The 27,604-nt window shown below is 39.2% G+C and overlaps 1 protein-coding gene across 1 annotated transcript; it reads left to right on the top strand.

The window, feature by feature from the left end:
- The first annotated feature begins 365 nt into the window (after positions 1-365).
- On the top strand, positions 366-20,442 carry PAX1 (paired box 1). Its single transcript, XM_058178470.1, has 5 exons — positions 366-513; positions 2,156-2,809; positions 5,633-5,778; positions 6,745-6,970; positions 19,244-20,442. Exons 1-5 carry the CDS (start codon positions 510-512, stop codon positions 19,342-19,344), a joined length of 1,131 nt encoding a protein of 376 aa, XP_058034453.1. The 5' UTR covers positions 366-509; the 3' UTR covers positions 19,345-20,442.
- The last annotated feature ends 7,162 nt before the right edge of the window (positions 20,443-27,604 follow it).

The following is a 27,604-nucleotide window of genomic DNA, read 5'->3' as shown; positions in this document are numbered from 1 at the left end:
GGACGATAGTTTGCTCAAGCCCCCCCACCCTCCGTTGAAAAAAAGTTAGAAGGGGGGGGGCACTCCTCCCTCCCTTCTTCCCTTCTCTTCCACTCAGAAGCCTCTTGGTGCCGGGGAGTTGGGGCGGGGGCGTCGGCTGTGGCGCCCGGGGTCTCTGAATTGGAGTCAGCTGGAGGGGGCTGAGCTCCGAGCCCCGCCGGGGCGGAACCCAGCCAAGCCCTGCCCCGCGGCACCTCCCGGGGCCTCCCTTGCAGGCCGGCTGGACCAGGAACTGCCGACAGGAGCCAATGAAGGGCCGGGGCTGCATCTGCGGCACCTCCGGCTTGACGTGGGAGACGCGTCAAGTTGAGCCGAACTGAAACCGGCTCCGCCGCTTCCCTCTCGGCAGCAAATGTGGAGTTCCACGCGCGGGTCTAGTCCGGCCTCGACTCCCAACTGACCCGGGAGCTCGGCTCACCTCTCTATGCGCCGGGCGGACGGACATCGGCGGGCGCCACTTCTCGCCGGCCATGGGTAAGGGCGGGCAGGCGCTCGGGCGGCGGGTTGGAAGGAGGAGGAGGAAGAAGAAGAAGCCGTCTGGGCTCTCGCGCTGCTCTTGGCAGGGAGGCAGCTGCAGGCGGAGAGGGATCCTCGGCCTCTTCGGTTCTAGGGACCTGGGACCGGCCGCTAGAAAGGGATGCCGGCTGCTCCCGACTGGCAAGGCGCAGTTTCAGCCGCGGTAGGAAGTGAGGAGGCGCTCCTGCCTCCAGAAGTTAGGGGCGGGGGAGGCATGCGGGATATAGTGCCCGCGGGCGGCAGTAACCTTGAGGCGGCTAAAGAGAGGTGGTTTGGATGAGAAATCCGTTTCAAGTAGGAAATTGTCTCTGGAGAACTTCGCTTCTTCTTCCAGGAACTCCAGTTCCGTGGAAAACCCTCTCCTGGCCTAGAGATTTCAATTAGCAATTGTAATTGCTAATTGTAATTTCATTTTTTGTCTTAGGTTTACTTATCTAAGTTGGGCCCTTTTAACCACTTAGTGAAAATAATATAAATCTGTAGATTGTACATATCACTCATATGACCATTATAACAATTTATCATTGCACCATTTCAGAATTATTTAAGATATAGACATATTTCAAAATAAGAATATAATGTGCTTGCCATCTTACAGTATAAGACTGATTAAATATATTCTACATATATTTAGTTTATAAGGTGCTAGATATTGTGGGTAAATTGTTTTCCACAAATCTTTTTTTTTAAATTTTCAGTCAAAAGCACCTTAAGAGATCGCTCGTTTATTTGGCTATTCAGATATTTCCAATTTTGTTGTCTTGAAGGAACTCTGTCCTTTTATTTCAACCTATTAAGGAATCATATATATATTTCCGATTATCTTTCAATGATAGGAATTCATTTCTTTATTTCAGATGTAAACATAGAGTGATAGTAACCTATGGCCAGATGTGACCATAGGTTAATATCATTGAACCCTAACCCTAACCCATTAATATCATTGGCTTTGGTTTAACCTCACAGATTTGAAATTTCTTAAACTATGAGGTTAATATTTACACTTATTTTGACACCCGTTTAGTAAAGCCCTCCAATGAATAGACTAAAGTGCTGGAGAACCTATAGGTGTGAAGACAGCAGATGTACCTGAACTCAGGGGTTGGTATAGGAAAGCACAGGAATTGGCTTTCCTTGTAAAAAGAACTTTGTTGAGAAATTGCCAGAATTCAAGCGATAAATTTAAACTAAAAAGCCTTTATTTATACACTTTTGGAAAGACATGTTTGGGAATAGGACTTAGTCTAGCCAATTGTTAGATTTCCGCGCACATGTAGCGTTTAAACTATAATGCCGAGCCCTTCCACCTTATATATATGTGTGCACACACACACACAGGTATATATATAAGGTGTAATTAATGGAATATCTATCTGTCTATGCTAATTCAGATAACTGATTTCCCAAGGCTCTTTCAATCCATTCCCGTAGCCCCAGGCTAGTCTCTAGATCCGTTCGCTGAACCTAGGCGTAGTAAGAGCCCCCGGCGCTCTCCTCCCAATCTCTCTCGGCCCACCGTCCCCCTGCAGCGCTGCCTACTTCCCTCGCTTCGGTCGCTAGTCCTTAGCTCCCGCTTTCCTTCTCTTCCGGCTCTTTCCAGAGCAAACCTACGGCGAAGTGAACCAACTCGGCGGCGTCTTTGTCAACGGGAGGCCGCTGCCCAACGCCATCCGCCTGCGGATCGTGGAGCTGGCCCAGCTCGGCATCCGACCCTGCGACATCAGCCGGCAGCTGCGGGTGTCTCACGGCTGCGTGAGCAAGATTTTAGCTCGGTACAACGAGACGGGCTCCATCCTGCCCGGCGCCATCGGCGGGAGCAAACCCCGCGTCACCACCCCCAACGTGGTGAAGCACATCCGAGACTACAAGCAGGGCGACCCGGGGATCTTCGCCTGGGAGATTCGGGACCGCTTGCTGGCCGACGGCGTCTGCGACAAGTACAACGTGCCTTCGGTGAGCTCCATTAGCCGGATCCTGAGGAACAAGATCGGCAGCCTTTCACAGCCCGGCGCGCCCTACGACGCGAGTGGCGGCGGTGGCGGCAGCAAACAACCTGCCCCGCAGCCGGCCCTGCCCTACAACCACATCTACCAGTACCCTTACCCCAGCGCCGTCTCAGCCTCCGGCACTAAGATGGGCGGCCACGCCGGAGCGGCTCCCGTCTCCGCGGCCCACGTCAGCCTGCCCCGCTCCTGGCCTTCCGCGCACTCGGTCAGCAATATCCTCGGCATCCGCACCTTCATGGAGCAAAGCGGTGAGTGGATCTGACCCGACCCTCCGGGGCCTAGGTAGGGAACGGGGCGCGATCCAGGTAGAAGCACCCCTTCCAGCAGCCGAAAGGACGGAGCTGCTGTCTCCATCAGGCTCGTTAATACCCGCCAATCCGTTTGCGTGGCGATTTATAGAATACAAAAGAAAAGCAGTCCGTGGTTTGAGTTATGATTTACGGGAGGTAAAACTGCTACGTTCTACCGTAGATCTATTTTGTGAATTTATTTTCAATTAAGAAAGAGGACGGATTTTATAGAAATTTGGGACAGCCTTATTGCGTTTTCTTGCTTTAATTTTATATTTAAGCGCTGTGGCTCTGAAAACTCTGTTTATTACTATAAACAATGTGTGTTTCTATTTGTCTTATGCACGTGCACAATTCCCAACTATGAGTTTATTCCCAACTATGAGGCATGTGGTGGCTAATTATTTAGCTCCTGAAAATCCCATCAAGACTGTATATCTATCACTCATAGAAACCCAGTTTCACTTATAAGGCAAATGAAATTTACTCATTTGAGAAATACTTGATTAATATCATTTTTTCTTAGAGCATGTCCACAGGCCATGCATACTGTGAAGCCTTTGTTCTAAGTTCATAGGTTTTATCATAAGACATCAATCACCAATGCAGGCAGACGAAAAGATCTGGTTTATAACTAGAGACATTTTGAGTGTATCTGGGTTCACGTTTTGGAATTCCCAGGAAGTCTTAACAAACCAATTTTAAATATATTTATTCTAAAATAAGCCAGCATTAGTCACAATTATATTTTATATATTTCTTAGTACTTTTGTTATTCATTTCTGCTCTAAGCAAAATTATATATGCCTTTGATATGCACACCAAATTCAAGAACATATTTTACTTAGTTTGTGCAGCTTGCAATGACCTGCTTCTCCAGGTCATTCAAAAAGACAGCCCTTCATGTGTCTGTGTTGCTTCCCCCATAAGAAGACCTGATCCCTGGGCCATGCAGGCCTGGTGTGGAAGATGACCTCTTCAGATTTTTAAACCCAGTCCTCTATACGAGCTTCAAAACCAAGCAGGGCTTAATAAGTGGCTCTCACATCCCATCTTCATAGTTGCTCATTGCTTAATGTACTTATTGCTTCCTGGGAGCTTTTGCTGCTGCTATAACAACCTGGAAGGACAAAATTCAGCAGACAGAACTCTGGCTGCTGTTGCAAAAAAGGCCTGGACATCTTGAACTTCTTATGAAAAAATGTGGAAAATATTTTCGTAGCGATGAGAGATTGCCAACCACAAACTCCGAGCCTTTACACTCCCCTCTCCCTTTAGAAAAATAGAAAGAAAAGAAAAAGTGGTCTCCAGAAACAAATTCATATCACAATTATTTTCTGAAAGATCAAATATCTGACAGGGGGTTTCTTTTCCACTTCTTATACTTTTACTTGTCTTTCAGTTGTTTTACATTCCATATTTCTGTCTTCTTGTGGATTTTACAATTGCTGAGATCCCAATTATCCACAAACTCTTTCTTAGACAGAGGAGGCTGCTAGTGTTAGGGAGGCTTCTATTTTTAGACTGTAGTTATCGACATTGTTTTGTTACTAGGAAACCTTAAGTTGCCATTTAATTTAATTTAATTGTTGAGTTTGTGAAGGAGAGAATGTTCACTTTGCGGCTTCAAAATGAAATCAGTGAGAGGTGCTTAAAAGTTCTTCTTTATAATTCAATAATCCATCTTTTAATAGATAATTGTGTAATGCTTTCAAAAGTGCCATCCATGTTTTAGATTACAGATTTTCAGGTATTCATGACCCAAGGGCTAATCAATAAACTAGAGATTATACTATCAGATCTTTGATTCTGGTATTCCCAGTGGTAACTATGCCGAAACTATTAAAATGATGCCAAACACAGACTCCTTCCCATTTTCACTCCAAAAGCACTTGGACATTTCTGATCTTTGTATCTAATTCACTATAATCCTGTTTTCCATTTATAGTAACACTCTCTTGAGAGTCTCCTAAATGATATGAGAGCCAAAAAAACCTGGTCCATTTAATGAAATCGGCATGGAGGTGGATAAGTATGTTTTAAATGAAATGCTGGCCAAAGCTGTTTGCAGTTTTAACTGTCTCCTCTCTCATTGCCAACCTTGAGTTTTACCTACTGTGCAGTTCCAATTCAATATGTAGGTTAGTCATAAGACATTTGTGACCCTAAGTGTCTTCTGTAAGCTCAGTTTCCTCTCCATCCACTGATATGTTTTGTTGAAATGCTTCCCACCCAAACAGAATCAGCAGTGATGCTGGGAATTAGTCTTTCATAAATAAATCTGGATTGAATTTATTGCTAGCTTTTTATACAAGGCTAGGGCATTGCAGTGTGGGCAAAATAAAAATCCATTTTATACAAATCCTTTAGCCTTAGGGAACATTAAACCCTTTAGCTTCAGGGAAAATTGAGAAGGGAAGCAAACACTGGGGGTGGAAGGAAGAGATCATCATTGAATCTCCTTCCAGTTCTCCAATAAAGCAAATGTTTGATGTTATCTTTTCCTCTGCAATTTGGCATGAGATTCCTCTTTATCCTAAAAATCCTTAAAAAGCCCACATCCCTCTGATTTGATGTGAGGCCCAGACAATGTCCCTGGAGCCTAATGGGTTATTTTTATTGACCTCTATAGAGACTTCATAGAGCTTAATAGAGATCTCTGAAAAGGTGAGTTATCATCCAGGAAGTAGGTGTGGGATTCAGATAAGGGAGCCAGTGGGTCTTGGGACAGGCCATCACTTTTCTGGCTGCTAATATATTCCCCAATCTCTCCCATCCTAGGTGTTCTAGCTGGGACAGATGGTTCTGCCTACCCTCCCAAACTCGAAGACTGGCCAAGTGTGAATAGAACCACCTTTCCTGCTGCCGGGCACGGTGTCAATGCACTTGACAAATCAGCAGCAGAAGCAGACATTAAATACCCCCAGGTAACAGTCCAGCCCCTTGGGAATTCAGTTGCAGGAAGGGCTGCACAGGGCTGTGTCTTTGGCCAGGAGGGGGGGGTGGGGTGGGGGTGGGCAAAGGAAAAAGAAGAAGCAAAGCAGGGATTATCCTGCAAGATCTGTATCATATAAGGAAAACTATGTTTCTGAAATAGCAGTAAACAGATACTGAGCCAAGATCCCGGAAAACAAAATAAATTGCGATAAAAAATTTTTCCCCACAAGATTATCTTAATCTAGTTCTCCCTTTAAAGCGAACTCATATTAGGGACTGGCAGGCTGATGGCCCCAGGCTGAAGTGGAGGGAATGGAACCCTACTTGATTTCTGTCCTTACACCAAGAACAAGCACAGCAGCATTGTCCCTCAAGGGCTGCTGGCTGCTTTCAAAAAGCAATGGGTGAAGGCCCCAACAAAGACTAATTTCACCTACTTTGAATTGACATTATATGTACTTAATGTGATTATAGCAATGATTACCCCTAATATCAGATTAAAAACACTGTAAATTAGTCTGGCAACCACTGAGGCCTCTGCTTTGTAAGCCAAAGGGGGAAATGACACAGGCACAATCCTAGAGCAGCTTCTGGTTATTGTTATCGCTCTATTTAGCTTTATAATTTCATGAAACGTACTCTTTTTTGGGATAATAATCTATATATTTCCTTGCATCAGCTTCCGTGATTATTCAAACTGAGATCATGAACTGCATGAACTGAGATCAAGAATTACTAGCGCATGTTTTGCTGTGCAGGTTTTTCACATTCCTCTTCAATTTAATTTCATTCTCTAGATCCTTATTTGGAAGTGAAGTGAACTTGAAAAGATAATTTAATTTAGTTCCCCATTCATGTAATTAGAATCAGAGCAGGAATGGCAAATCCATGCTGGAGTATGACCTCTCTTCCTAAAACTCCCCATTTTTCCACATGCATTTTTTTCCCCTTTGCAGCCCCCTCCTGGGCTCTCGGCTGTGAGCCCTTTCCTGTCCCCTTGTGCATATCCATCATCAAACCAACCTGGCGTTTATGGAGGGCCAGGAGGAAGCTACCTAAGTCCATCTCATCACCACTGGCAGACCCAAGGTAATCCCTTGGCTCATCATCACGGGCCTGGAGTAGCTGTTCATGGTACAGAACTGGCTTCCACTGTGGCTTTCAAACATCTCTCCAGAGAAGGTAGGCGAAGATGAAAGGGAGGCACAGCTTTCTTCGGCAGTGGCAAAAAAGGGGTTAAAAAGACTTCATGCACATTATGTTCTACTGTACGTTCATGTCCCCTGTATTTCCTATGCTTATCATTCATTTTGGTGGTTCTGGATTTCTAGTTGAGCTATTCCTTTCTTAGAATGGGCCTGGTCAGTCTTTGTCAACTACTTCCAAAATGTGGCTTTTATGTATGTTATAAAGTATAATTCAGCAACTTTCTAAAAGAGATACTGCATTGGTCTACACAAAGTATTATTCATTGGAGACCAATCAGATAATCAGTTAGCAAACACCGAGTAAAGGATGGCAGGTAAGGGTCTTTTTTTTTTTAAAGTGTATTTTGAAAATGTTCCATACTTTTAACTTCATTGAAACACGGCCTGCTTTCAGCAAAACAACCAACCTCTGTGATTGTCAATTAATGTTATCCTCACCAGAAAGAATTTCTTTCTGTTGAAAGTGCTATTCCTATTCAGTTATCAGAAGTTAAATAATTGGAGGTGCTTTCTGGCTGGGAAAAGAAATCCCATCCTACCTAAATATTTTCTTATCCCTTGCACAGAGCTACTTCTCTTTTTCTTTCTTTTAAAAAACAGCTACACCTTTTATTTTCCTTACCGTTATTATGCAATAGTCACTAGCTGTGTGTGGTCCCTTTTAGGGTATTAGATTGAAGTGTCATTTAGGCTGCAAGATAATTGACACTGATTGATGGCACTGAAATGAGGTGTCCTGCACATGTGAAAGTAGTCTCTAAGACTTTGGAAACAGGAACATAAAAAGGAAGGTGGCGATATAAAAAAACATTGCTGCCTGAGCAAAGGTTGGGTTCTGTTCTATGGCTCTTGCCTTCCAGATAGTACTATAAAGCATTTGTAAGCTGAAGCTTGTCCCAGTCAAAATGAAGGTCAGTTCTCACACATCTCATCTATTAATGTTTCTATTACAGTAATTTGAACTGTGTGGTGCAAATCTAAGCATGCTTCTACAGAACAAAATCTGTAAATTATTTCTTACATTTTCTATGGCTAATACTCTTGACCTAAAGAATAAGGCAACTGTATTAATACATTAACACATTAATACATTATGAGCATATTTGGAAACAAAATACAATAAAATCATTCCTTTATATGTACAATTTCAAATTTATTTTGGACTTTTTAAGATATTTTAGAAAGTCAGAAAGACCTTTTAACTCAAAAGATACATACACATACACACACACATCCCTACCTGACTATAATTGTCAGTTGCTTATACAAAAGAAAAGCAGTCTAGCAAAAACTTCAGTCTTCTAGTCATTCCTATACATTAGTCCCTTATAATGTATTGAGTGAAGTAGCATCAGAGCATTTATTTCATGTTTATTTATGCAGTTCACAAAAGAAAAATAAATAGCTGCAGAATATACCACGTCTCTTCACAAATACAAGAATTAAATTGATTTAAAAATAATAATTGCAATATACAGAAGTTTATTGTTTTCATGGAATAAATCCACCATTAATCTTCACAAAGACATTTTCTAGAGCAATAAAAATATCAAGATTTTAGTCAGTCCTATTAAAGTCTCATTGCCAATAAACTAAGAGAACTGCTACCTTTTAAAAATATTTGAATTAAAATAAATAATACATTTATTTTAAAAATCTGAGCATATTAGATATTACTTTGTTGTTTTATGGATCTTTCCTTCCTGTACGCTTCTTTTCCTTCTCTTCCATGTTCATTGATTCAGATTTTCTTTTGCTGCATACTTATGAAGAAGTAAATCCCACTGAATGATGTATTTTCAAATAGTTCTGCTTTGAATTCTATGTTAGTTTTTCCTGACTAACATTTCTACCTCACTGGCCAGTTTGCGCACTCACTGAATTATAAAACTGCTTTTGATTTGACTGGAGGTTTCCCCCTATTCACAGGGAGATAATCTTCATTTGGAAGGAAGGTAGCATTTACTTGAGTATGTCACATATTTGTGAATTTTCAATTTCTCGATTTGTTTAGTTTGGAGGAGGAAAAAGCATAATTTATTAAAACTAACAATTTTACCTAAAATGTTAATACTGAAATGTTAGTGTCTTTGAAATGTTCATATCAAATTGAGCTTTTTTTTTTTTTAACAGCATGGTCCCTGTGGTTTTGGAAATTAATAGATATTAACTATTTTAAAGAAAACATGGTCCATTTTCCCTTTCTTGTTCTCCTGTAATATAATTTTTTAAAAATCAGCCTTATACAAATTATCCACGGTATCTGGGTGGATAGCTTTTGTGGATTTTTCCTGCTATAAGGATATCTTTTTCATTTTAAAGTGTCCTTCCTCACCTGTAGAAATCTAGTAGGTGCCACAAACTGTTTGGTATTTCCAGTAAGCCTTGCTTCTTTACTGCTGGTAAATGTTGAAGCAGGATAGGCTTAGGGGTGGGACACTGACCTGAAGGAAGTGCCAAGTTAAATGAGGTTGCTCTATGTTGACTTGAGTTTACTTATGCACACTGACTTTAGTAAGCAAAGGTTTTCACAAGCAGTGAAGACTCTTTGATTTTCCCTAAACGTCTCCCAGTTGTTTGGGGATTAGATAGGAAGATGAACTTCCATAAATTCAAAGTATGTTTCTTTTTAAGCTTCCAATTGGTATCATCTGTTCTAGATAAAACTCAGTGGAAAACATATTTATTTTGCTGGGCTTTACAATTTGCACAATCCACAAAACTTGGCAAGAGTACAAAACTGCTTGGAGGAAAGCTCTGATGCCAGGCTTGGAGGATACTGCTATGCCAGGCTGCTGTTTTATTTGAAAGGCTTCCACGACGCAGGCAATGTGTAAAAAATCAATGAAGTGCCATTTGTTTTTAAATGGAGCCAGCAGAAACAATTTAATAAATTAAGCCTAATATCAATTATGCCATCACACATGAGGAATACAGCAAAAATCTAACAAAGTGGTCTGCCACTTAATAAGTGGTCTGCCACTTCAGTCATGAGTTTTGGGCATAACATTTTCTTAGTCGGGACTTATCCTATAGGTCCTGGAAATTCTAAAGCAATATAAACATTGTGAAATCTATACATATAACACTGAAGATTCTTATTCAAAATTTTTGTGCTTCACTATAATTTTCCAGATTACCTCTGTTGGAATATACCTTTCAAGTACAGGTAGTCCTCAGTTTACAACAGATCATTTAGTGACCATTTGTAGTTACAACAGCACCAAAAAAGTGACTTATGGCTATTTTTCATGCTTAGGTCCATTGCAGCAACCCCATGGTCTTGTGATCAAAATTCAGACTCTTGACAACTGACTCGTATTTATGACGGTTGCAATGTCCTGGGCTCATGCAATTACCTTTTGTGACATTCTAGCGAGCAAAATCAATGGGGAAGCCAGATTCACTTAACAGTAGTGTTACTAACTTAACAATTGCAGTGGTTCACTTAACAACTGTGGCAAGAAAGGTCATAAAATGGGACAAAATTCACTTAACAAATGTCTTGCTTAACAAGAGGAATTTTGGGCTAAGTTGTGGTCATAAGTCAAGGACTACTTATAATGTCCAACTGTAAAGTCACAATATATTTAAATTAAAATCACTCACTCCTCCCTTTGTCCTATAAAGCTTAAAATGAAAGTAAATTCCCACCAATACAGAAACTGCACTTACTTGCATTAATGCAAGGAGAGCTGCTACTGAGATCTGTGCTGGTGTGAATACAGAATAACAGAGTTGGAAGGGACTTTGGAGGTCTTCCAGTCGTACCCTCTGCCCAATTTTTGTTCTACAATTAGCCTAAGGATGAATCAAGAGTGTTAAATCTGTTCCTACACTTTGGCCATCCCTTCTTGACTTGAAAGGTGCTCTCCTATACTGCTACCTGTTAAGTTGGCTAATTTAAATAGATGAGATATTCAAGACCAAAAAGCTTCTCTCTGCCCTATTATCTATAATCTTAGATTACAGATCCCAAGAACCCTCATACACTATAAAAGAGCTTTTAGTGCTAACTAATTTAGTTTATTCAAGAGTTGCAGAATGGCAAATGTCTAGATGTATACAGATCTCCTTCATTCAACAAATTAATGTCATGCTTCTCATACAGTTTTTGTAATTCTTGGATGTTGCAAAAAGTGCCCAATCCTTTAAGCATTCTAAAAGTTTCTAAAACCGTTTTTTTATACATATGTTGAGATCCATTTAAAGAATTGTGATATCCACACCTACCCCCTTACTTTTCATCTTATTCTGGGTGGCATCTCCTACTAGACTATATATATCTTCAGCCACCACATTTAAGACACTTGCCAAATTCTCCTCTGCTTATGCATTCAGGGCAAGGGTAAAATCTACTTACCTTCCTAATCTAATCTAATAATTGCTACCAACCTGCCTTCCATTGAGGACCTGCATACTTGTATACTGCACGAATCAAGAAGAGGGCCGTGAAAATATTTACAGATCCCTCACATCCTGGACATAAACTGTTTCAACTCCTACCCTCAAAACGACGCTATAGAGCACTGCACACCAGAACAACTAGACACAAGAACAGTTTTTTCCCGAAGGCCATCACTCTGCTAAACAAATAATTCCTTCAACACTGTCAGACTATTTACTAAATCTGCACTACTATTAATCTTCTCATCGTTCCCATCACCAATTTCCTTCCACTTATGACTGTAACTTTGTTGCTGGCAATCCTTATGATTTATATTGATATATTGACCATCAATTGTGTTGTAAATGTTGTACCTTGATGAAGGTATCTTTTCTTTTATGCACACTGAGAGCATATGCACCAAGACAAATTCCTTGTGTGTCCAATCACACTTGACCAATAAAAAATTCTATTCTATTCTATTCTATTCTATTCTATTCTATTCTATTCTATTCTATTCTATTCTATTCTATTCTATTCTATTCTATTCTAACCGGTTTGGAAGTGCACACACTTCGCTTGCACGTCACATGCGTGCACAGACCTTCTGTGCATGTGCAAAACCTTCTGTGCATGCGCAAAAGGTAAAAAACACATTACTTCCTGGTTAAAACCAGGAAGTAATGACACCCTGGGTGGGTGGACGGAGCTTTGCTCCGCCATCGCTACCGGATCGCCGAACTACTGGCCACGATCGCTACCAGACTGCGCGATCCGGTCCGATCTGGGGGCATTTCACCTGATTCAGGGCATTAGTCTTGGCGATGATGCTGTCTCATGATGTTTTTTTTTTAGGCGGCAGGGTCATGAGATGTCCCCATTGCTTGCCTGCTTACATGCCTATGAGTGCCATTTCAATGAAGTCCAATTACAATACCCTGCAGCCTCCATTTCACCTGGAACTCCACAATAGGACCAAATTGAGGACTTGTACCTTTCCTGGAAAGGCAACTTTCCTGTCAAAAAATCAGAACTTTTCACATAATATCTATTTTGGCCACATGAATCATCAATGACAGCAGGGGCCATATGTCTTTTTTGAAAGCACCAAATATCATCATCTCACAGAATGAATCTTCCTGAAGCAAAATGCAGTTGCCATGGCTGTAGTCCGAATTCAAAATCAATGTGATATATAAAGTCTGAAGGCAATCAGGACTCAGTTACTGATCAAAAGTGGTGGTTGATCACAGACTGTTCATTAATATACCTTAATAACACAGAAAGGAGACACTCAATTCTAGAAAACCTTAGAAAACTTTTGCATGACAAAAATCTGTATCCTCAGTTGTCAATAGTAATAGCAGACAGGACATTTTGCTTTTCTGGTGGGTTTTCCTAGGAGGTAAACTGCTTCCTAAAACTTTGCTAAGATTTGCCCATTTCAAATTGGGTTGATAATTCCCCAGTTAGAAATGCACCACCCCAAAACACAATGCTTGCTGCCAAAAATAACATCATTTATGGAGGAAAGATTCGACCACTGTGTAGCTAAACATTTCTGTATATTTAAGGGAACTGGGATTTTACAATCTGACTTTATGATTCATTCACAGGACCATCTTTCTAGTGTCTTTTGAAATCTAATATGCTTGATATTGCCTATCCATTCCTGAATTTTAGCCAGAAAAACCAAGGCTATCCACCCCATACTGATCAAATAAATGGTGACCTTTCTACAATTTAATGATGCATACAGCAATGTACAAGATTGAAGCTGCAAAAACCTGAAGCTCTTCTTCTATTTTCATCCCTTGCATTTCTGATATACCGGTGACATCTCCTTCTAATGTTGGGGGCAAAGGGCAGCTCTTTCAGTCTGAGTCTTCCAAATTCCCATAGTGCTACCAGGACTTCCTTTGGCTTCAACTTATTTAATCTCCTTATATGTCCTATCTGCTTACAATGTTCTATATAGACATGTTCTATCTGCAGTTATAATCTAAAATATCATCGGGTTATCAAATCAGTTTGATATATTGGTAGGCACATCAGCCCACTGTCACTACCAAAATTGGAAACAATTTAAGGAAATGAATAACTCAAACCACTCTACTGTCCATTTGGTAGCATCAAAGTAAGACCCAACTCTCGTGTTTCAGGAACTAACAAACTGCCTCAGAGTGTGTCTATAAATCTGTCTAAAGGGTCCTTTTCCTTTCTAATTTAAAGTCAAATTCAGCCACCAAGTGAACGCTATGAATAATTGAAAGCACTGTGCTCGGCTTCTATAAGAGGAAAATATCCAAGTAATATTTGGTATTGTGATTTAGTGTCTTGCAAATGGACCATTCCAGCATTGTCCTAATGCACCTAAAACCGTAGCTTAAAATGGTAAATAAAACAATAACTATCCAAGAATACTGCTTTCTCCTAATAAAACTCTAACCCCATTAACGTACACAATTAAACAAATTAATCTAAACTTCTTGTTCCCAATGCAGCAGAGACCTTAGTACAGGTTTCTGACTAATAAAGGCATATCCCAGTGTAAATGTCACTATCAGTAAACAATTATTACCTTGTAGGAGTATCTGTCCACTTTTATCTTCCCAGGTATTTGCACTCATTCATAGCTAAAAAATATCAGGGTCCAACATGATTAAGGGACTGAAGCTTAAACAAACGATTGAGGGAAGTACCGTAGGTATGGTTAGTGTAATAAAGAGACAGAGCAGGGCTGATATGAGCTGTGTTTTAGTACTTGAGGGGTTCTGACAGAGAACAGGGGGTTGACCTATTCTCCAAAGTACCTGAAGGCAGGACAAGAAGCAACAGATGGAAGATTACCAAAGGGTGATTCAACCTAGAACTAAGGAGAAATTTCCTGACAGTGAGAACAATTGATCAGTGGAATGGCCTATCTCCAGATATTGTGGGGACTCCATCACTGGAGGTTTTCAAGATTTGTCTGGAATGGTATAGGGCAGTGATGGCGAGCCTTTTTGGTATTGAGTGTTGAAAAGGTCATGCAAAAACATCACAGGTGCACACTTGTTGGGGCCACACTGTTCAGCTGGCTGATGTGTATGCACAGGCCGGCGTGCGAAGGGATCATGCTCCGGAAAAGCCAAACTTCCAGGTTCTGGCACGCATGTTTGCCCAACAATCAGCTTGCCGGCACACACGCACACACTGGTTTTCAGCACTGCCGCGCACAAAGACAGCTGATTGCTGTACGCACATGCGCACCAGAAATCCAGAGGCCACAGGCAAGGTTGCGTGTGCCAGGCGACATGGCTTTGTGTGCCACTTTGAGCAGCCATGGCATAGGTTCGCCATCACGGTTATAGGGTCTTCTGCTTGAGCAGGGGGTTGGATTAGAAGACTTTCAAGGCTATCCACCCCAGAGTCCCATTACAACTCTATTACTTTATGTTCTATGTCCTGCTTTAAATATCTCTCATGGCTATATTCCCCTTTTACCAGGGGTGAAATGCTACCGGTTCCCTCCAGTTCAGGTGAACCAGCAATGATAAAAACTACCGGTTTGAGTGAATTGGTAGTTTAAAACACTACGGGTTCAAGTGAACTGGTAGATAAAAAAAGTTACCGGTTCCTCTGAACTGGTATTTCCGATGATCAGCTGTGCAGCAAGGTTTAGCTTTGCAAGAAAGCAAGAAATCCTGCTTTGTAGCAAAGCTAAATTGTGCACCACAGCTGATCCCCCCCTCGCTTCTACTTACCTTCCCAAGCCTCCTTTTGGCGCATACTGTGCATGTGCACAGTGTATGCATTTGGTGCGCAGTGTGCATGCAGTGTGCGTTTGGCGCGCTATGCGGCCAGTGAACTGGTAGCAAACCCGTTTAGAATTGACCATTGCCTTTTACCCTGGTAGAATGAAACACATAGGAAAAACTGTCCTCTACTGTACGTCCTTGGGCACTGCTGCCACTCTGGTCAAATCAAATCATTTCTTCCTTGGAAAATTAGTGTTGAGATTCTAAATAAATTCAAAAGTAGAGTTGGTCTAACTTTTCTTGTGTTGACAATTGTGTTAAGTCTTGCCTTGATTTGTTTTTCTTCCTTTCTATCAATTGAGTACTTACATTTCCTCTAATCCATATACAAGTAGCTTTTAAAGGTGTGACCTAGCTGAGAATTAAATAGCCGGTTTATTCATAAAGGAAGTCTTAGATACACATATGACATTGATAAAACTGCTTGTTTAAACTCTTGATATAATTCAGTCAGAGATGAGAATGAGTATTCAGGAGCTTGAGCAAAAAGGGCACTTTTTATTCAAGCTTAATTCTACACAGTTCTTTTTTCCAGCTCATCTTTTTCCATTTTTGTCTTGCCTTCCATATAAGAAAAAAAAATCTTGAAAGGAAAGACCATGCAGGAAAATGTGATTTCTAACAAGCCCTTTAATTATTTAATAGAGTAACGAGAATTAGTCAGCCTAGTTTTAAATCAGTTTTATCATTGTATGTCATTATAGCATTTGGGAAGATAATAAAGCCATATTGACTGGTTTATATGATCTCATGTAATACATTTGCACGAAAGAGATATATATATATATATATATATGTCTTTGGTTATTCGGGTTTTCTCCCGCGTAAAATTGGAAGTGTCTTGGCGATGTTTCGACGAAGTCTCATTCATCATCTTCAGGCTTCAGCTTCGTGCTTCTGGGAGCAATGTGTGATTGCAGCTGTTTCTTCCTTTTTAACTGCTACTGGGGGTTTGAACTGATTGGGTGGGAGCTTGGATGGGGGTATTTTTGTGCTCTGATTGGCTGGGGGTGTGTCCTGTTTGGGTGGGGGCTTGGTTGTGCTGAGCACAAAAAAACCCCCATCCAATCAGAGCACAGCCAAGCTCCCACCCAATCAGTTCAAACCTCCACTAGCAGTTAAAAAGGAAGAAACAGCTGCAATCACACATTGCTCCCAGAAGCACGAAGCTGAAGCCTGAAGATGACGAATGAGATTTCGTCGAAACGTCGCCAAGACACTTCCAATTTTACGCGGGAGAAAACCCGAATAACCAAAGACCTACATACAAACACCCGCGAAAACCTTAGAAATATATATATATATATATATGTATATCCCAATCTATTCTGTAGCCATGTATTTCTTAGTAGTTTCCCATCCAAATATTAACCAAATCCCACCTAGCTTAGTTGTTTCAGATCAGCAGTTTGACTAGGTGCTGCCATCTAGCTAGGATAAAATAAATAATTGTACAAGGATATGAGATTAGGAAGTTGGAGAATGAATGTGTGTGTGTGTATATATATATGTGTGTGTGTGTGTGTGTGTGTGTATGTCTTTGGTTATTCGGGTTTTCTCCTGCGTAAAATTGGAATTGTCTTGGCGACGTTTCGACGAAGTCTCATTCGTCATCTTCAGGCTTCAGCTTCTTTGTCGAAACGTCGCCAATACAATTCCAATTTTACGCGGGAGAAAATCCGAATAACCAAAGACCTACATACAAACACCAGCGAAAACCTCAGAAAACATATATATATGTTTCAGTGTGTGTGTGTGTGTGTGTGTGTGTGTGTGTATATATATGTTTCAGTGTGTGTGTGTGTGTGTGTGTGTGTATGTCTTTGGTTATTCGGGTTTTCTCCGTAAAATTGGAATTGTCTTGGCGACGTTGACAAAGTCTCATTCGTCATCTTCAGCTTCAGCATTGCTCCCAGAAGCACGAAGCTGAAGCCTGAAGATGACGAATGAGACTTCGTCGAAACGTCACCAAGACACTTCCAATTTTACGCGGGAGAAAACCCGAATAACCAAAGACATACATACATACATACATACATACATATATACACACACACACACACACACACACACACACACACACACACATTTCAGTTAATTGCAAAGTTCTGTCAGGAAAGTGGGAAGTAAGCTTGATGGACTGGGTTGTCTTTCCCTCATAGAAAGTGCATGTCTCAATCTTCCAATAGATGAAGTCAGCATAAGCCAAGCCATCCTTCAGTTCTCAAGTCTTATGACAATATTACACGAGAAGCAGAATACTCGTTCTGGGAGAGAACTGTGAAACAAGTTCCCTGACCTTGGTCTTTTCTGACAGATATATGGGGCCAGGCTGAAACTTTTAGTGAGCTATTGGAAAAAACAGTATTTAAACACTAAGTATGCACTCGTTACACGCCTGCTTTTAATGTAGGAAATGAGTAAAAGAAGTTATAGTAACGACTCACTTGAAACAAGCTCACAGAATTAGCAGATCTCATTTCAAAGTAAATAATTTTAGGATGAATGCTGGAGGATTTGAAAATGAAACCCAGAAGCATAATGCATCTTTAGTGCTTCTCAGTTTTACAAATATCTAGGAAATAATATTCCTTGGGTAACAGATATTAAAGTCATTGAGGGACAGCTAAATGGTACCTCAAAGAAGTTCTGATTCTGTTCTTCACGTCTTGACTTCTTCCACCCTTTTTCTGACATTACTTCTAACCTATAAGGCATAATCCAAATATTTTATTAAATATACATTAATAAACATTTTACAACATAATGAAAACTTCAGTTCAGTCCAGGAGTAATAAAATCTTAATAAACCCACTTCTGAAGGGATAAGAATAAACTCAGCCCAAAGACTCATTGCCGGTAAATGGAACTAGAATTATTTCAGGTGAATCAAAGATGTAAAGATGTAAAATTGAAGAAATATTTTGATGGAACAGATCTCACAGCTCTGAAAGTGAAGTTAATATGTATTCTGAAATACTCTGTGGGACACAAAGGACAAACATTAGCTTTTTTTCAAATGAGGGAAGAGCCTTCTTCCATGGGAGTTTGGATCCCAGCCCCAAATTTCCTAAATTTCCCATATTTATCATACATATTCTGATGGTTCTGGGTTCCTAGCTAAGCAATTATTTTCTTTGAACATGCATACTCAGTCTTGGTCAACTGCTTCCAAGTAGTGGCTTGCATGTGTGAATAAACTATCTGAGCAAATACTCTAAAAGAGATACTGTATCAGTTTACACAAAGGATTACTCATTCCATGGGTTATCAAGGGCTGAGAAAAGGATGGCAGGTGAAACACTTTTAAAATTGTGCTAGTGTCCCTTGAACTGCCCCAGAGTTTTATTTTCACTGAGACTTTCAAAAGAGCAAACTCGGTCATACATAATGAAGAGTAGTATCTTTTTAACAAGAGATATTTAATTATTTTTACTATGACTGCTGCTTTATCTAAAGGTGGAGTAGAAATAAAGTTCAAGATTATTTCCTCAGTGGACCAACTGCATGTTTATAATGGTTTCAGGTAGAGACATTCTAATCTGCTTGTAATAACTTGTAACGTATTTAATTGAAAATATATTTATTAAATCCATTGAAATCAACGGAAGAAATAACTTGCTTAATTTTTTTTTTAACCGGGGGCATAATCTGAGCTGGTAAACCTGCTTTGCCATTTCAGACTAGCTATGGTACATTTTTCCAAATAAAGCATTTTTAACAAAAAGAAAACAACAACAAAGAAAAACAGCCGGCGGGGAGAGAAAAACTAGCACAGCAGAAGGAAAACTAGGCGGTGAGCTATAGTTTCAAAGTGCAGGGACTTGTCTCGTATGAAAGGGAGCAATCTGCACAGACACCGGTTCTTCCCCTCCATGAGTACTAGACTTATGCCACGAGTAACCCCAACAGGCTTTGGGACCTTGATTTTTTTCCCCACGAGAACCCCCCGCCCCCGGCGAGTGTCCGAGCCCGGTTCGGTAGAGGCTGATTGGCGCCTGGCAAGGAAGCGCGGGATCAACCCACGTGCCTTCATCTCTCTCTTTGCTCCTTCTTGCAGCTGGGGAGAGAAAACAACAAGCCGCCGGTTCCGGGAGCAAACCTCCAACAGACGTCCTCTCCAGCATCCACGGACTCTCTGTTCCTGCCTCCTCGTCCTAGGAAGAGAAAGGCGGGAAATAGCGTCGGAGGCGGGAAGATTTCGGAGGAGAGTCTCCTTTCTCCCAGAGGCCAGGTTTAAATCGGGAAAGGAGGACCTGCAGCCTATCCAGAGGCGCGCCGATGGGGCGGGCTCCATTGTCTGCCCGCGTTTTCTCACGGCGCCTTCTCGCCCAAACAAACGCGGAGGAACGGGCCCTGCGCGTTGCCTTCTCTGCGCAGGCGGGGGAAGCGCAAAAAAACCCCCCAACGCGTCGGTTTACCTCTCGCCGTGGAGAAATGGAGGAAGGACATATTTTTTTTGATTTACGCAGCCGAGAGTGACCGAAGGAGACCCCGCGCGGTTCAAGAGGTTTTGATGCTGGGGTGTGATGGACGAACTCGTTTAGATGGCGGACGGTGTTTTTTTTGTCTAAGCAAAAGATAGAACAAGGCAAAAGACCGATTTTAAGCCACAACCTTCCCATTGAGCGGTTCTTTGGCCCTGTAATGTACTTCGGGTCTAGAAAGAGGGTGGTTGGATGTATAGTTGTTGCTGGGACTTCGCTGACAGCAAAGTGTATTTTGCGTTTCAAGACACATTACCACTGAAACACTTTCTTGTCTTAGCTACCAAAATAAAAATAAAAGTATTTTTTTTAAAGAAGAGCCAGCTAGGTATTTTCATTCTAGGAGTCTTTCTCTTAAATGAAAAGAGTTACTATCCCATCTCGTTGCACTCTTCCTATTTTAAAAAGGCCTTCAAGATTAAATTCTCCAAAACTGAATGAAGGTTTGACAGTTGGTCAATATGCCGGTAGTTTTTGAACAATTATTCAAATTCCTTCTAATTTAATTGTGAAAAGTTTTAGAACTGACATATAAAAAGTTTCAGTAATTGGCTATATATCATGTTAAACAAACCAATTAACCTGAGCTGGCAAATGAAAAGAAGGACATTGCTCAAACTATTAGCATAGCCTTTCCCTTCTCTTCATATTTCCAAAATGTTTTCCTTGAACAGGTTTCACAAGACTTCTGCCACTCTGCTAAAGTCCTGTTTTGCCAGCATAGACATGCTGCTAACTCCTAATGCAAAATGGCAACTCAGTAACAATCTTTCCTGATTTTATATTTTTGTAACAAACCAATAAAATATGAATAACAATCTTCCTTGTGTTGTGTGTGTGTACTGGGGGATGATGTCTCCTTGAGTGTTGCCACTAAATGTCTTTCTACAGCCAAATCCTAACCATGTTTACTCAGCACCGCAGTAAACTCAGATGACTTCAGTAGATTTTCAAATAGCTGGAACACACTCAAATATTTTAAATCTGCCAGAACTTCAAATTTTATGACTCAGAATTTGAAGCACAGCATTTGAATATGAAATGTACCATTTTATTTCAAAAACAGTTTAGCATTATTGACAAACTTGATTTACATGGATAGCCATCAATTACAACATTCCATAACTTGTTATATATTACCCAAAACAACTGTGTTAATTAACTAACACTATTAGATATTAAATATAGGTACATATTTAAATATATATTTAAATAAATGGAATATAACTATCATTTTAAAAACTGCTTAAATATCAGATGTAAATATATGCTGATCTTCACAGGTAAAAACTGTAAAGTCAAACTTATTTCTCCCCCATTTTATACCGATATGAGAGAAGAGCCAGACACCTTGGTTTCAATTTTTTGTATATTCCCAAATTTCACTGAATCAGAGTTAGTCACTGTCATCTTTCCGCCAAACTTATTTTAGAAGGAAGTTGTAAATTTGAGTCAGGCCTCTGTATATAAGAAAATGTGTATAATCTGAAATTTTTCAGGGGTGCAATGGAATACATCTGTAATAAATAGAGATTTTATTTATTAGTAAGAAATGAGTATCATCCAGTGAGTGAGCCCATAGAAATTCTGAAAGAATAACAACCTAATAACATAACAACCTCAGAATTTAGAAGTTAAATTTGTTCCAATTCTAGAACCATGATGCTTTGGTTCAGTAAGTATTCTCACAATTCTTGATGGCTTGATGAGTTCTTTAATATATTTGGAGATATTTTTCATATTCAGGGCCAGTAAACATTTTGTGATGTATTATTTTCTTATGACTACATCTGGATTTGCAACCAAGGAACCAGTCTGTTAATTAAAATTAACTTCCATGTATGGTTTCACGAAGATGCAATTTGAGACCTGTAGAAACAATTGTATATATGCACACATGCATTCTAACTACTTTTCTTTCTTACTACTTATACATTTAATTATTGAATTTTAGAAAAAAGACTTGAGATTTTCAATCAAACATTTGAAAGGCAGAATATTCCTGTTGAGTGCTGAATATACTCATGCCTTCTTTTAAGTCATTCTCTTCCCTTAACCCCTGTAACAGGCAAGCCAAAACCTGGAATGATGTGAGCACCCGCAACCAATTCTTTCTGTGAGAGATTTCTGGCAGGTGGGGTCAGTTTTGATTTAGAGCTTTTTTTTCTATTTTTAAACTTTTTCAAATCTTGGCGTTTTTCTGAACATGCTGATACCTCCCCTGGCTACTCAGTTGTTCTGTTTACACTGTCTTCATAACTCAGTTCCTAAGTTTAGTGTCTGAATGTATGTAGTAGCTTACTAGTCGCTGAGCTTATTTTTAAAACTATGAGAATTCCTTTTAGTGTTGTAATGTTAGTATAGCTTTCCATACAAATTGTATATAATTTTATTAATTCTGGATCCCTGAAGGAGGGTGGAAAAGGAGTGGAATTACATGGGCATAGATTTGAGTGTATTTATGATAGCTCATCATAGATTTCACGAGAACCAGAGTCTGGTACAGTATATTAACTAAAAACTATTTTTACTCCATTTTAACATCCATTGCTAATGACAAGATAGTTCAGACACAAAATAACTGAATATTTAGAATATTAGTTAAGAGAAACATTTTTCCATTCCCAATAGTGTTGTAAAATTCTTTCATCAGTGTAAAATTTTATCAGTTACCCTAAATTGGCTGCCTTTCCATAGATTGTCAAGCCTTTGTGAAACTTTCTTGTTCCCTTGTGGCTAGAAGGTCCTTGGGGATTCCAGATTAGTCCATATAAACTGATACAAACAAATGTTTTTAATATTTTTAACAGTAAATGTATGCAAGGAGTAACAGCAACACAATACAAATAATAAATAGAGAAAAAAACATTGGTACATTTTTTCAATATCTGACTTGTTTGTTGAATTACCCTCTGTGTGTGTGTGTGTGTGTGTGTGTGTGTGTGTGTGTGTGTGTATATATATGTTTTCTGAGGTTTTCGCGGGTGTTTGTATGTAGGTCTTTGGTTATTCGGGTTTTCTCCCACGTAAAATTGGAAGTGTCTTGGCGACGTTTCGACGAAGTCTCATTTGTCATCTTCAGGCTAGGTGTTTACAGCTTCGTGCTTCTGGGAGCAAGAAGCAAGAAGCAGAAGCACGAAGCTGTAAACACCTAGCCTGAAGATGACGAATGAGACTTCGTCGAAACGTCGCCAAGACACTTCCAATTTTACACACACACACACACATATATATATATATATATATATATATATATATATATATATATATATATATATATATATATATATATATATATATATATATATATATATATATATATATATATATATATATATATATATATAGGTCTTTGGTTATTCGGGTTTTCTCCACGTAAAATTGGAAGTGTCTTGGCGGCTCGAAGTCTCATTTGTCATCTTCAGGCTAGGTGTTTACAGCTTCGTGCTTCTGGGAGCAAGAAGCAAGAAGCAGAAGCAAGCTGTAAACACCTAGCCTGAAGATGACGAATGAGACTTCGTCAAACGCCGCCAAGACACTTCCAATTTTACACACACACACACACACACACACACATATATATATATATATATATATATATATATATATATATATATGCTGCATTTTGTTTGAAATGATTGGTTATGGTGATTGTTCTGTGATTTCCAGCTACCAACACCATCTTCTACCTAAAGTCAATTGGACTGAGAAAATGAAGAAAGTATATGCATAATAGATGCAAGATAGTAAAGAAATACAATATTAAAATGTCAGATAAAAATATCTTTTATTTGAGCTAGATATTTTCAGTAGTCAAGTGCAATGCTAATGGATACCATGTGAATTTGAATAGAATTTTGCTATGTAAGTGCTTTATGTGTGAGCCAACCTAGAGGCAATATAATTTCCACAGTCATATTAATTTCATAATTTTGGATATATTTCTCTGTACGTTTTTGAAAGGGAGCTGATTTAACTGTCTATGACAGTGGTAGTCAACCTGGTTCCTATCGCCCACTAGTGGGCGTTCCAGCTTTCATGGTGGGCGGTAGGCGTTTTGTCCAATACTGAAGCACTTTCCTTTTTTTAAATTTAATTGACTTTAAAAAAAATTTTTCATAGCATTATTTAAAAACATTTTCATTAGGTTTTCATAAAATTTCCCATGACAATTTAAATTTCTGAAAATATATTATTTGTATCACCCACGCATAAGTTTAGTTCACGTTATGTAAGTGAAACTAAAGGGTGCTATAGTGCGACCGCAAACAAAAGAGCCTCATCCCAGAATAGCTTGCGCATCTCTCCCCACACCATCCAGCTGTAACAGACAAGCAGAGCTGGTAGCTTCCATCACTTACAAAGAGCTTTTGACTATGGAAAAAGGGGAATTACAGTTGAAATCTAGGGAGAAATTGAGGGATGAAGGAAGAAATTATACATGGTTCCAGTATGGACAATTGCAATCTAGATGGAAAATAGATCAGAAAATTGGTATAAGGCAAAGTGATGATAATCTGGTAAAACAAATAAAAGATCAAGGTCAACAGCATATAAAGAGATTATATAATGTATTGGTTGAAATTGATTCAGAAATGGAGTTGGTTAAAGATTGTATGGTAAAATGGGCACAAAATTTTCAACAACCTATAATGTTAGAAACATGGGAAAAAATTTGGGTGAGGAATGTTAAATTCACGCAAGCACAAAATTTAAGAGAAAATTTTATAAAATGTTTTATAGATGGCATTTAGATCCTAAAAAACTGTCATGTATGTATCCAAATGTGAAAGCAAAATGTTGGAGATGTGATTGTGAGGATGCTACCTATTATCATATATGGTGGACTTGCAAAAAAGTTAAAGCCTTTTGGATTAAAAATATGGTGGATTATGCAGAACATTTTGAAAAGAAGATCAAGTTTGTTCCACAGTTCTTTTTATTAGGAATAATCTCAGATTGCACTGTTATAGAGACAAAACTGATTCTGAATTTAATAACTGCTGCAAGATTATTGATTGCACAATATTGGAAGAAAGAAGACTTACCTACAATTGGAGAATGGATTAGTAAAGTATCAAATTTAGCAGAAATGGCAAAAATTTCTGCCTACTTGAAAGACTGTACACAAGAAAAATATATATTGGAATGGAGGAAGTGGATTGATTATATTCAAAATAAGTATCAGATTAAAAAATATCAATTAGTTTTTGAGTGAAGTTAGGAATTATTATGTATTAGTTTAAGAAAGAAGGGAATTGATAGTGTGATGGTGTGAAATGGAATATGTTTTATGTTATATTTTAGATTATGTTTGTTAGTTACAATACCCTGTATTCTGTTCTGGGAAGTCTCGGGGAAGGAGGCGGGGAAGGGGAAGACTATAAATTGATTGGTTGCCATTGTACAGGAATAATGGTAGAATTAAACAAGTTGGAATGGTGTAATGTCGGGACTGCTCGGCAAACACTCCCGAAGGAAAGGGTAAGGAAAGAGGAGTAAAGAAGGAAGAAAGTAGGTAGGTAGGTGGGTAGGGAGGAAAGAAGGAGGAGAAGAAAGGATAGGAGGAGGAGAAGAAGAAGATAGAGGGTTAGAAAGGATGGTAGTGAGAAGTGGGAAGAGGAGGAAGTAGGAAAGCGAGGAGAAGGTGGTGGGGAAGTTTAAGAAGGATGAGAAGGGAAGAAAGGATTAAAGGGGGGAGTGGCAGTCGAGCAGCCCTGACTGAGTATAATTTGAGTATAGGACTGATTGTTGGATAAGTGATTGTATTGTACACTGGTCAAATTGTGGGAATTATTATGGAAAAATAAAAAATTTTTGCAAAAAAAAAAAAAAAAAAAAGAAGTTAGGGCAAAGGGTAAGATTAGATATACAACATAAATAAGGGAAAGACAACAAAAATGAGAGAGAAAAGGAATAAATATATTAATGTAAACATACAAAATGTGTTGGAAGAGAACTAAAAGTTGTATAAATCTGAAACCTGGCCAATATTCTGTTCAGAAAAAATGTATTGTATGTTTGTGTGTGTGTTAAAAAAAATAAAAAACTTTTTACAAAAAAAAAAAAAAAAAAAAAAGCAGAGCTGGTAGCTGGCGCCCCCCCCACAAACCAAATCCACAATGCACAAGAGGCATGCGCAGACGACCATAGATGGCGCATTACTGTGGAACCGGTGGGCGGTTAGAAAATTTTACTACTAACAGAGATACAAAAGTGGGTGGTAGGTATAAAAAGGTTGACTACCCCTGGTCTATGATGTGGAATGTGCTATAATTCTTTTCTGATATATTCTGAACTGTTAGATTTCTTCCTAAGTAATATATATACAAACATCTTGAGTGCATATTAAAATGATGGTTGATATAAGAACCTAGTAAGGGTTGCTATACAGTAGTTGCAGAAACAATAGTAGCCACAAGTATATCCTAACTTTCCCTAATTTAGTAGCTTCTAGATGTGTTTGATTTTTATTTCCATAATTCTCAACTAACATTTCTTTGAAATGGAAGCCTCAAGACATCTGGAAGGCACCAGCTTGAGGCAGAATAAGTCTTATGTGAAGATAAGAGTGCTTTTTCTACTTAACGGGACCAAAAGAACAGAAACATGGAGAAGTAACAGCAAATCTGCATATATTCTTCGCATGTTCAGTTGAAATTGCAAGAAGTTATTACAAGTTAATAGAAGGCTGAACTTCTTCCTATTCCATGATGTCTACTACAACACTTGGATTTTGTAAACAACAACCTATCAGAGGACTTAGGCAATATTGGTGTGTCTGCAATATATACACTGTGTTTATGTTTCTTATGGAAAGATCATAGAATGTAACTGTAATAAGCATTACATAAAACGGTAATTTAAAAGACTGCAGGAGTAACACACTACTCCTTTTGTCTACTTAGAAAGCAATAGCAACACAGAGCACTAAAGCAAGATCAAATACAGGAAAAGATGAAAATTATAACTGGGGAAAAAAACTGCATTAAGAACAGTAATTGTTAGGGCAGAAGAATTTGAAGGCAGTTTGAACCACAATATTTGTTTATTTAAAAAATGTCTGTAGTGAGTTTCTCTAGATATCTAGGCAGAAAACAACTTTGGAGAACTTCTCTAGTTTTAAAGGAAAAATTTTCAAAACTTGAAGAGATGAGTAATATGACTATCATGCACAGAATGAGGATGAAACACAGACACTAAGAATGTTGTGTGTTGTCACAGCTTGATAACATGTGAGCTATTTATACACAACTTTCTCGATTGTTTTTGACTGAATGCTGATGTGCCATCAAGCCAGTGTTCATATAACCAGAACTTCTCCAGGATAATCTGTTCCTATCCTGTTCCTTCTGTTCTTCCAATAATGTACTCATCACTGCTGGAACTGAGACCATCCACGTTGCTGCTGGATATGCTCTTCTTCTCTTTCCTTCTATCTTCCAAGCATTACAGATTTCTCAAGAGAGCTAGGTTTTATCAAAATGTGCCTAAAATAAGATAATACGAGTCTAGTCGTTTAGGCTTCAAATGACAATCCTGAATTCATTTTTCCTATGATCCATTTGCTTATTTCCTTGGCTATCTATTGGAGTCTTTGACAGCAGCATTCATTCAAAAATCCAAATACTTTTCCTATTCTACTGGTTGAAAGCACAGCTTTTGTTTCGAAAAACAGTTTGTAGTGCCTGCAAAATCCTGATCTTTATAGGTACAGATATATCACAGCACCAGAACATCTTTTCCAAGGCTTTGATTGTTACCAACTCCTATTTTGTGGCCTATTTCTTGATCATTGATTCCTTTATTGTTGATAGCTGATTCCACAAAGGTATCCACCTTTAATATATTCATTGTTAGTTTTAAGGCTAGTTGCTGCATCTATTGTCCTTAGTATGATCGTTTTTATATTTAATCATAGCTCCATTTTTTCA

The sequence above is a fragment of the Ahaetulla prasina genome, chromosome 3, assembly GCF_028640845.1.
Source record: "Ahaetulla prasina isolate Xishuangbanna chromosome 3, ASM2864084v1, whole genome shotgun sequence".
Lineage (NCBI taxonomy): Eukaryota > Metazoa > Chordata > Lepidosauria > Squamata > Colubridae > Ahaetulla > Ahaetulla prasina.
The sequence above is the reverse complement of the archived record's forward strand: the minus strand, read 5'-3'. Positions and strand labels throughout refer to the sequence as shown.

Coding starts and splice junctions, on each gene's coding strand:
- PAX1 (XM_058178470.1), top strand. Junction 2,810..5,632: donor CACCTTCATGGAGCAAAGCG/GTGAGTGGATCT, acceptor CTCCCATCCTAG/GTGTTCTAGCTGGGACAGAT. Junction 6,971..19,243: donor CAAACATCTCTCCAGAGAAG/GTAGGCGAAGAT, acceptor TCCTTCTTGCAG/CTGGGGAGAGAAAACAACAA.